Raw genomic sequence first — 11741 nt, 5'->3', positions numbered from 1 at the left:
ATATAAATATGCAAGATGTTAATCACAACACGGTGTTCAAATGATCACAGACTAATATATAATTGTTGCTTGCAATATTTATGATATTGACCGCAGACCATAATTTTGAAATGAGACTGGCACGATACCGCGGTTGATGAACTGATCTTTATCCAATGCGAGTTCTGAGACTGAACCGTACTGATCTCTTAAGTAAGGCGTCTAATGAAACGCAAAATGTTCGAACGATAAATGCGACCAAATACGAAAAATCAGAGTGTAAAACCACAAAACTGGAAAAAAAAAATTAGAATAAAAGGGAAACGCTTTGGTCAAAACGGGAGACGAAAATAAGCTACGAAAAAGCTACAACAGAAGAAAATGAACGCAATGCACTCCTTCTTCTTCTTCAGATTTAATTGATAACATACTACGTGGTATTCCGCTACTTCGTCTGCAAGGATTGCCAAGTTGCTCAATATATTTTTTACCCCTTTATTAAATCATGCGAGCTTTATCTTTACAATATCCATTTATTAATGATACGGTTTGACAGTATGAAAAATTGATGTTTTAGAAATTACAAAAGTCTTTTGACACATTTCAAAAATGAATATTGCTCCCTACCCTTTACTATTAAATGCATCATTATAAATGATGATAAGGCAAAATTGAGGACAAACAAACTCTTCACATTTGAAAATTTCGTGGGCGCTATATCGATATCGGTTTCAGGGACTGTTAAACAGGAAGACCATCCCAAAATAGGAAAATCGTCGACGCCGCCCCCTCCACCCCCCCCCCCCTTCCTAAGGTTTGCTGACATGCTTTCCTAAGCTACGATCTTCAAGTTCCTTAATTATAATTTTCCTTTTCCCTAAATCAAGCGCAGAAATTCGTCTCGTCTCTATGTCAGGGGTCTATAATGCTTAAACCCATACATATTAAGGATATCACTGAGAATTTTATATATATTTTAGAAACTACAGACTGAAGTCTTTTTTTAATTCTAAAAATCATACACACTTTCCGCGTAAGCTGCTGCTTAAGGCATCTCTTTCTTAAGTAATGGTAAAAATAAGAGAAGACTTGATAACATTTCGTGGGCATAACGTTACAATTAATTTTCCTGAATATGAATGTTCAATAAGCGTCTGGTCTATACACGGAATCCAAGTCAATTACAAACGGGTATCCTCGGAAGTTTTAGAAGATACACTGTTTCTATGATTTCGATTGATCTTACAACATAAACACTTATTCAACAAGTTGATTATTAGCTGACGAACTTCTCTGATCCTCCAGCAATACAGGGGTGGATTTAGGGTTGAGTTAAACATTAAAGAAGTCAGTGAGAAATTTCCCACTTTGAGTAGTCCTTGTTTTCCTGATCGATCCGTCGTTGTCCAAAGTACAGTGACAGCGATTGATGGTAGAAAACAAATCAGCAGCGCAAGGTAGACACAGATTAATGTTGCAATGGATCGTTTGTACTGCAAAACATCGAAGCCTCCTGTTTTCCCGCCCGCCGCAGAAGATTTTTGAATGTTAGAGGAAATCTGACTCTCGTGTTGTTTGAGAAAGCGGTATATCTTGAAAATCGTGAATGACGGGATCACAAGAAAAATTATAAAAACAATTGAAGACAGAACCATTGGAATGGAAGAACTTACAAGACGGCCAAGAGGGAAACTCAGGCAAGTTATCCAAACTAATGCAATCACTGCTCTGGTCTTGTTGGCTGTAAGTGTTGACCGATAGGTGTGACGCCGGCATAACGTGAAATAGCGATCTACGCTAATAGCCACGATGGTCACAAACGAAACTGCAATGAAATAATCTGATGTCCACTGGAAGAGGATTCGTGAGTAACAGCGGACTTTAGGACCACCAATGATACCGTATATAGAGTAAATTACGTGTAGTGGCTGTACAACAAGGCCGACTATCAAATCAGAAACAGCGAGACAGCGCAGAAGGTAGTTTGAAGTACGATTCAGGGTGGTTGCTTTCTTGAGAGCGAACAGAATTAAAGTATTACCCAGAGTAGCTGTAACTGAGAAGACAGCGTTGAAAACAGCAGCTAGAAAGTAGTTCGTGCGAAGTGTGCTTGGCGCTTGAACAAAAATGGACGGATCGTAACAGGTAAAAAGATCGGCGCTCGAATTTTTTGGCGACGCGTTGACGGCCATCTGCATGAGCTCTACACCTCTTCTCTCTTCGTTAGGCACAATTATCAATTTGTGGTCGGAGCGTTAGTCTCTTTTCCTCAATTGATAATGATGCATCTAGTTTTTTGGTAATAACGAACCTTAACTTGGTTATTTGCAATTGAAATTACGTCAATTTGTCTTCACCTGTTGAGAGTTGATGGACAGGAATACGATCTTTAGCTAATTCAGTTTCGACTCTTAGCATAAAACATATAAAATGGTGTCTCTGGCCAATGAAATCGCAGCCGATAATGTATATAATAAACAGATTTATCCGATATTCGCCAAACCAGAATCCTCTACGCAAACATGCAATGACTGAGGATGACAAAAGTGGTGAAGAATCACAACCCAGGCTGTTGCTAAATGCTGAACTGAAAACTTAATTAGGGTTTTTTCGTTCTTTTCCTTCGGATGCATGAATCTTCTCGAATTCTGCGATCGAAACGAATCGACTGAAATAACTCCGCAATATCATGGTTAGTTATGGTTATATTGACTCGGAATAAGTAATGTCACTGATGTCAGGCTCTTTTTAATTTTTGTTAGATTGCTTAGCAAAAATACAATCATTAAAACGTACGATTAGGACGGCATGAAAAAGTGGAAATGATGAAAGGTGACAACGAATTGAAAAAGTAAAAACTGAATTGATTGGTAAATTTTCCCTTCCCGAAAAAAAAAAAGAAAGAAAAGAAGTAAGAAATAAAGTCTAAAAAGATTGTTGCCTCGATTCAAACCTGGTGTTATCATTCCCCATCGAGGAAGTCACACACATAAAAAACAGTAATTAAAAAGCAAAAACGGTTTATATCGTGCAATATCACATTAAGACAACAAACGTTGTTTGCATTTTCGATCTAAGTTCTATCTTATGCTCTTAATATATATGATATTTGCCCGGCGGATGGTCTTAAAGGGCAAAAACAATCGTTACCAACCGAAAGAGTTTTCAATCACTCACAGTAAATCCATTTTTGAATCGACTGACTTGCGGTTAAAAAGTTTTATGATTTTTTCTATATCAATCTTACCCTAAAATCTTCGCAACGAGAAATTCAGAGACTTAACGCTAGTCCAGAACTCGTGCGATTTATTTATGATAGCTGACAACGACAGCTCCGCGCTGTTTGCGTGAATACTAAAGGAAGTCCTCGAGTCGTATCTGTTATCGAAATCCGGTGATTACGTTACAGGATTTTGCGAATTCTGCCCGCTCAGGTACCTATATATGAAAATAAACCCTACCACAAAAAGAGCAAACACCAATTGAAAGTAGTAAACGGAAGCTCCTGAGCCACCCTAAGATAATAATCGGCGGGTAAAATCCATTAGCTCTGGGGAATTATATGTCTTATGCACACTTAGCTCAGAAGGTTTTGATTGATATCGCTAATGAGAGTATTCTAAAGCCAGAGCTGTTTTTAGACTCTATAGAATTATCATAAAATTTTCTTCCCCGTCGTCTAATGAAATCGATTTTCGCGGCGTAGAACAATACCATGAACGAAAAATGATGTTCTAAGTAAAAAACGTTCCCATCACTGAATTGGTCCAAAACTCAGTTTTATTTTCAATTTATTAATTTCATGGCTTTTTTTCCTAGCATTCATTTTTTAAATAAAGGAGTTCAATTCATACGGCATAAATAAACATTATTATTCGTGCTAATCAAACAACTTGTCTTTGCTTATAGCTTTTCCCTTTAGGCGAGAATGAGTTAAAACGCAAATCAATCAAACCATAAGGCGAAAAGGAAAAAAATTGTTTGGATTAAAGAAAGTTGTCAAAAAGCACTCAAACGTTAAAACAAACCACAAGTGCAAAGGAAAAGATTAATAGAGGTTTTGCACGGCAGCCATGTTGGATGGCAGGAACAATGAAAATATTTTGCATAAGAAAGAAATTTTTTTCTTTCTGGGTAAAATAATCTATTGTCCTGCCATCCAACATGGCTGCTGTGCAAAACCTCTATACGTCCTAACTCGACTTATAACAGCTAAAAATTTATCTTTCGGGTCTAAGTATAGTGTCCAGTCTGTTTAATCATTTTTTGATTAAGCGTGTCTCTTTTTAATTGAAACTGTTTGAAAAGGTATATTATACATCTGAGTATTATGAAATCTAAACACCACCATTTGTTTACTTAATGCTGGTAATGAATAATATTGGAAAAGGTTCTGATCAAAAAGATATTAAAGTTAGGTAGTATTGTAAAAAGAGTTACAATGACTCTGACAAAAGGAAGTTGTTCCTTTTCACCGAGTCCTTGAAACAATCGTTTGGTTTCAGGGCTCTTCTGAGAAGACCAGACATCGGGTAAAGCATGGCCTTTTTTGGTAATTAATCAATCCATACTGAGCATAATAGTAATAAGTATATGTTTTCTCCTAAGAGTGTCACGCTTAAATCAAACATTCAGATCAAGAGTATAAAGGAAATCAGTCACCAACTAGAAAAGCTCTTGATTGGTTTAAAAAACTCTCCTTGTCAGTATAGAGCCCAGTATGGAGAATATGCATACTGATGTTGGGGTGTTAAGGCTCAATGCATGCATAGATAGTAAGTTCGTATGTGCTGACGCATTGTTATTCGTCGGCTTAATATAAAATATTGGTTCTGCTCTGTTTGATTATAGTTATATCAATGGATTGTTTATGATATTTTTTTATTGTTTTTGTTTTCTAAAATATTGGCGGGTTGTGTTATTGATAACTAACCACAATCGACATCAGTAAGCGTTAGCTCCGTAAAAATTCATCTTCGTTCATTCTCAAAACAAACTTTGTACGCCTGCCATACTTGTAAGCATGGAAGGTTTAAGTGCGGTTTTAAGCGTTAAAGCAGCGAAGCAGCGAACGCCTGAGAAGCAACGATTGGAAAAATCTACCTGAAGTTCCGCAACCCGTTTTCGTTAGCCGCGGGCTACAAGCAAAAAACAAGCTCTTGGTTTTGCGTCCTTTATTTTCTTTGAACACCATAGGATCGCTAGCTACGCGAGCCCGGTGATCATAAACAAGGAAGCCACACAGAGCGATAAAGTACACCGAGAACGATGGTGGAAAACATTCCAAAATCCTGAATCATTACGTAACTGTCGGCTTTCACATACGTTTATGGTCAACCGGAAATACATCAAAGAGTAAACAAATCTGGAAGGCTAATATTTCCGGCCGCTAAGTTCTTTTTTAGCCTTCCGTACACAAAGTTCAATAATGACGCTGAAATAACAGATGAGAGCCTCTGTAGGCTTCTTTAAGCTGATTTATTAGAGTTCAGTTTAGCCCTGAAAATAAATTGAGAAATTATGTAATTAACGTTTACTGAATCTTTTCAGCGGGTTGAATTTTTTCAACTTTACGGTAACAGGGTGTCTAATCTTTTGGAATTCAGGGTAATGACTATGCAGCTTTTGGAATAAACATGAACTGGGGCTATCATACAGTACAGTCAAAGTTCAGTAGCAGCGATTCTGCAGTATTGAAAGCTAAAATTGGTTACAATTCTCTAGTACTAACGTTTTTGTTTAGAGAGAAGCAAACATAAAGTAGGTGACAAATACTCTCCTTAAAAAACCGTGACTGTAAATCCAAGAATTGCACAGCTTAATTAGCTGTGGCACCGGATTCTTACAATCACTTCCGTCAAGTAATATGAACAATCTTATGTCTTTTATCCCAGAATTACCTTCAAGTTTAGAAACTTATATCTTCAGAGTCATCATTCTAGGACAAAATTTTTACTTGTTCCTTAGAAGTTAATACTCTCCTTGAAAAACCGTGACTGTAAATCTAAGAATTGCACAGCTTAATTAGCTGTGGCACCGGATTCTTACAATCACTTCCGTCAAGTAATATGAACAATCTTATGTCTTTTATCCCAGAATTACCTTCAAGTTTAGAAACTTATATCTTCAGAGTCATCATTCTAGGACAAAATTTTTACTTGTTCCTTAGAAGTTACGAACTTGACTTGTTTCACTGCTGAACGATTACGACAGAGAACATTGAGTACAATTTGTTTCAGTTCTGAAATTCGCCAGCAGTATATCAAAGGATTCGCAGAACTGTTCAGGTAAACCATGGTCAGAGCAAAGCTAAATAAAACCGAAGTTGAAGTATTCCATCCAGAAATGGCTACAGCAAGTTTGTGACATAGATATGGCAGAAAAGAGACCACGGATGCGCAAAATAGATAAAACATGCTCACAACGGACTTCTTGTAGCGAGCGAAGTTCATGCCATGCGTTTTTCTAATGCATCTCAGTGGGTTCACGTGCCTTCCCATCCTACAGGCTTGCTTGCGAAGGCACAAATAGATTTTTAAGTAAGCGCAAAACGTTACGGAAAAAAAGACTGGAATATATATGATGCCTACAAGCGAGTACATATCCTGTTTTCTGGTCCAAGTTGACGACCATACACCCCCAGTGATCCAAATTAAAGCTAGTAGGAAAAGAACTCTTCTCAGAGTGACAATGGATTGATATTGGACACGAAGGACTAACGAAAGAAGTCGGTCGATACTGATAGCTGTCATGGTAAGAGATGAAACAGCCGAGAAGTAACTTCCTTCGATATGAGCGAAAATTCCTTCAGTGCAATATTCGTGAAGAATACCTTTGATCTGCGCCCATCTGTAGACTACAAATAATGGCTGTACTATGGCGCCGACTCCCAGATCAGACAGAGCGAGACTGCACAGCAATGCTTTAGACGGAAGATGTAGTGACGAGGCTTTGTACAGGGCGTACAAGATGAGTATGTTGGCAAACACAGCGATTACACTAAATACAGAATTAATCACACAGACGATTGTGTCCGACAACAGAATGACATCGTCATCGGCTTTGCTGAAAAATACGTCTAAATGCCTGCAGCAACGCGTTGCTTCTTCAAAGCTCTTGTTGTCACCTTGGTTTGATATGTTCATCATTATAAAGTGATGCTGAACTCATCAGTCCCTTCCTGCTCACTGACTGGGAATATATATACCGTGTACCTTTTGTGTATACATGTATTATTCTTGCAGCTGCCCAGAAGGAAAATGGCTTTGGGTAATTTATGCTGAAACAATATTGCTTTCAATTTTTCCGGTTCACTTTACAAGAATGGACATTAACAAACCGCACGCGAAGGGTACTTCGTACTTTGAAGTTAAGTGCATCGTCACCCATGACAACCCTAAGGAAATAAAGAGGAAAAATAGAATAAAACACAAACAAACTGTTGTGATTTCTACGTAAAGACATTAAGACGTAAAGACGTGAAGACGTGAAGACGTGAAGTCGTAAAGGCGGACGTAAAGACTTTGCCTCTTATTTCGTATTACTCCACATGATTCAAGGAGTCTTTAGTTTTTCTTCGACAATGGCGATTTAAAAGAGAGTCTAATTAAAGAGATGATGGCTTTCGCGGCTGCTTGGCCAATTAACGGCAAACGGTTAATATCTTTCCATTGTGGTCACCAGAAATTTGCTTTACACTTAGCTTTTATAAATTTTGATTCTTTCCTGTCATTCATAGATCAATCTCGATATAAAAGATATGAATTCCTCTTCTTACCCCCAAGGTACAACTATCAAATGATAGTTTTGCATGGTTGTCTACCCATGAGTGTTGGAGAATTGTTGAAGAAAGATTCATAAGAAATCTGTGGATAGACCATGGGAAATGGACACTGAAGAAAAATTAGGAAGCACGTCACCTATAGGAGATGAAACTTGAAAAGAAGAAGAGGAAAGAAAAGAAAAAAAAAAACCTTATCAACTGTCTCAGATAGCTTGCATGAGTTTTCAATGCGTCACCTTTCACACGCCATAATCTTGCTCTTTTTGATTTCTACCGTTCACTGAATAAAACAGAAAAGAAAAAGCCATTCTACAAAAATATCCTGTCCACGATAAAAAATGGCTCACTTTGTATTCCCAAAAGTTACCACACAGTAAGATAATTAACTAGTTTTTTAGGTAACTTGTTCAAAAATCAAAATATCTTGCTTCCGATCGAACTCAAGAATCTCGAGAGAAAAAATCGATGTAAAGATACGATTACGATTACATGAAAGAATGAAGTCATTACCATAAAAAGACATATCTGAAAATCATTGCTGTAAAAACAAACTAGGTTCAGAGGAAGAATGATCTAATATAGGCAGGTTGCTTTCTAAAAATCAAAGGCTTGCAGATAAAATGATAATTTGAAATAAAAAATCTATAAAACAGACGCTCTCAAGTCGACGTTGCTTTTGAAGATAACACAAAGGAAAAATATTGAAGAACAAAGATATGTTTTTAGTCAAATTAATGATGACATCGTACAAAATCAAACTCTCGCGCGAGAAAACAATTTTTGAGCAAAATTGCATTTTAAATCTTAGTTTTGGAGAAGGAAACTGTCATATGACTACAGGATATTATCAAACAAATATTAGGTAAGGTTCATCCATTGGAGGCTCAATGGAAACATTCATTTCGGTTTTTAAAAGGCAATCATGATTGTTACCAATACCTCCTCTTATAACTGATTTTCATAATAAGCTTTTCGTCAATTTCCGGCTTGAAACCTCCAACAAAGGCTATATCATGAAATCAGAGCATTATATATCGTGAATTGTCACCCTTAAACATTTTTATTCATACTTTGTTTTTTAAGAATTGGCCTACTCACGAAGAAGTTGATCGCACGAATTTAAACGCAATAAAACGCTCTCCTCATATGTTTTGCTATCACCTATACGCTGGATAGTGGTTTATCCGTTCGATAGCGTTAAGAAAGGACAAAGCAAGTTTTTTTCTGTGTCTGAATGTTCCTTGTAGGATTACAGTTTGCGTCAACTTTGCCTTTTATTTTTATTCAGTAAATAAGGGCTTAAAACCAACTGAGTTTATGAACTGTGTACGTAATTCGAGTTAAACAGGCTGTGTTTAACCAGAGCTGCGAATTCCCTTCATAATAATGAGCGAAGATAAACAGTGAAGGTTTTGGTTCGTCGCCGTAAACTAATTTCAGCACTTTTTCGTTTTCGTAAATTTAGCTTACAGGCCCTCATGTTTATAATTTTTACAGCAAGAGTGGTAAATAAGTATTCCCAGAGGACAAATACAGAGAAGTTAAATGGGAGAAAAGGAAAAACAAAAAAGCAAACTTAAAAAAAAAACAAAAATAAAAAGAGAGAAAAAGATACATTGACATTGTGGCATGTTTATTTTAATTTGTGTAAACTAACATCATGATAGAAACATAGTCAAAGGGATTAAATAATGAAATAATGACAGGTTAAATTGAACACCAAGCAAAACACGATACAGTGGACCAACCACAGCTATGGGGTTCGAAAACCTACTTACCAGCCTTTGGAAACCGAACGGGAATGTTTGATTTATTCAATTACACCTTTCTGTCAGTTTGTTTTGTTTTGTTTGTACAATAGCACATAATTACAAGCTGTACAGATTCATTTGAAGTTTATTGGTTGTCAAGTCAAGTCAAGCTGGAATGTTCGAGAACAATGCCCTCTTACCTACCTTAGCAAGGCTGTAGTTATAAAATGAAAAATCTGTCGACGACTTTTCTCTATGTGACGCCCTCTCTTTTCGCGACAGAAAAGACTCGCACAAAACGTTTCTGGAGTAGCTCTGCAAGCTGTATGGATTAATCGCTTTTCTTTCATTTTTTGGTAACTTTGTTTTCTATGTGGTTCTGTTGAGAAAGCGACGCTTTTTGAAAAAGGCTCACAACCTTCTTCTACTCGTCTTAGCAGTGACGGATATGGTTACAGGTAGGAATTTAGGGAAAAAAATCGACTATTATACTGAAGTATGTACTACTGCTTGTTGAATATTGGTATCCAATCTTTTAATCACCAAGTAATAAACATGCAACCTTTCTTTTTTTTACTGCCATTTGATCTCTTTGATTGGTAATTTGACATCCGGCAGCTGCAACACTTTCTTTTATGTCAACCATTTACCACTTGTCATATATTTATGTGAATGATACTAAGTTGCTTTTGTTGTTGCTTTCATTTGCTGCTGTTGTTGTTTTTGTTTTCTAAAATGCACATTTGTAATGTTCTAGTCACAGTTAACTAGAATTTCAATACTGTATATAGCTTTTTATTCACAGTCTTTTTTTCTCCCAAGTTGCTAATGTTGTAGTTACACCGCGTTTTATCATACCGGTAAATAAATTTTTATACCCCACGCGTGTGACTGGATTAGGCTTACTCTATCATCTGATTGATACAAAGTTCCTTATCTTCACCATGGGCAAAGCTTCCGTTCTAATGGTGATGTGCCTGGCAAATTGAGCGATGGTTCTCGTCTGTTAATCTTAGCTCTACAGTACTCTAGTAAACGCCTGGCGTATTATGTCGTTACAATTTGCATTTCAATTTCTGCCTTACAATTGTACCGTCTGTCTCGGAGAATCCCAAGCGAAGATAGATGTCGTTGGGCAGAGGAGACTTTGGGTTGATCAGCTTGAAAGCAGCGATAATATCATTCGTCTATGTTGCATTTGTTATTCCAAGTTGTCTAACATGGCTTTCCTTCCTTCATATTTGGATAAGCGTGAGAAAATCACCCGCAAGGAATACAGCCAGCGGTATTCAGACAAAAACTAGACTTCTACACATGTGTGTTTTGACAGCACTCTTCTTAGCACTGTGTTGGCTTCCAGATCAACTAAACTATCTTCTCAGTTTATTTGAAGTGACGTCTCTTTCGGAGTTCAGTAAGCGACTACGCTTTAGTTTTGGCTTTGTCGAACTCGTGTATAGGCCATGGATATACTTTTTGGTAAACAAGGAGTTTCGCAAAGAATTTGGGAGTTTGTTTTCTTTCAGAATATTCTGTAACGCCAAGATTCCTTTCAAAATTTCCTCGTACAGCTTAAAGAGCACAGAAATAGTGAAAGACTTCGAAATGGTTTTTGATAACACAGTTAGCTTATCCCAATTGAGCAAATCGAATTTAATTTCTTAGCGTAAATACTCCACGTGCTTTGCGATTGGTTGTTGCCGAAGCAATTTTCAATAAAAAATCTATGGTTTATTTTGACGATTTAGAGACACGACAAAAAGCAATCTAATTTGTTAAATTTTACAATGGTTTTACCAATGAATGGCGTGCCAGAGTTTCTACTGTTGTTAGTTGAAGGACGAAGTTGGTGTCGAGCAGCAATTTTCTATGTACGTCATTCTAGCTTATTTTGGTGTTGGGATAATAAATGGAAACAATATACATATCCCAGGTCATAAGGCAAAAAACGAAATAAGTTGTACATTTAGTATTCCAGTTACGATCCTTATTTTACAACTCAGATGAACAGATATCCTCGCCTAATATAATAAAATAGCCTACTTAACTTTGAAAGACAGTTACAACATAGTTAACTATGGTTACAATAAGCTGCTATCAATTTTGATCAAAAAACTTCTTTTTAGCGGTAACTGGCACTGTCGGTGAGCTATGCTCCACGATAACACTTCCTGAAATAATGTTAACCTTTTTAATTGTGGATAAAGTAACTGCAGCTTTGTTCAGGT

At 36.9% G+C, this 11741-nt stretch overlaps 2 protein-coding genes and 1 pseudogene across 2 annotated transcripts; 1 reads left to right on the top strand and 2 right to left on the bottom strand.

Moving 5' to 3' along the window:
* Nucleotides 1-992: 992 nt before the first annotated feature.
* On the bottom strand, nucleotides 993-2455 carry LOC148721477 (adenosine receptor A3-like). Its single transcript, XM_088736883.1, has one exon. The coding sequence runs from the start codon at nucleotides 2175-2177 to the stop codon at nucleotides 1161-1163; it is 1017 nt and encodes a 338-aa protein (XP_088593009.1). The 5' UTR covers nucleotides 2178-2455; the 3' UTR covers nucleotides 993-1160.
* A 2683-nt stretch (nucleotides 2456-5138) lies between these two features.
* LOC111342258 (adenosine receptor A3-like) lies at nucleotides 5139-7574 on the bottom strand. Its single transcript, XM_022949314.2, has one exon. The coding sequence runs from the start codon at nucleotides 7125-7127 to the stop codon at nucleotides 6120-6122; it is 1008 nt and encodes a 335-aa protein (XP_022805049.1). The 5' UTR covers nucleotides 7128-7574; the 3' UTR covers nucleotides 5139-6119.
* A 1018-nt stretch (nucleotides 7575-8592) lies between these two features.
* Nucleotides 8593-11660, top strand: LOC148721476 (melatonin receptor type 1A-like; annotated as a pseudogene).
* Nucleotides 11661-11741: the final 81 nt, after the last annotated feature.

This window comes from Stylophora pistillata, chromosome 10, assembly GCF_964205215.1.
Source record: "Stylophora pistillata chromosome 10, jaStyPist1.2, whole genome shotgun sequence".
Lineage (NCBI taxonomy): Eukaryota > Metazoa > Cnidaria > Anthozoa > Scleractinia > Pocilloporidae > Stylophora > Stylophora pistillata.
The sequence above is the reverse complement of the archived record's forward strand: the minus strand, read 5'-3'. Positions and strand labels throughout refer to the sequence as shown.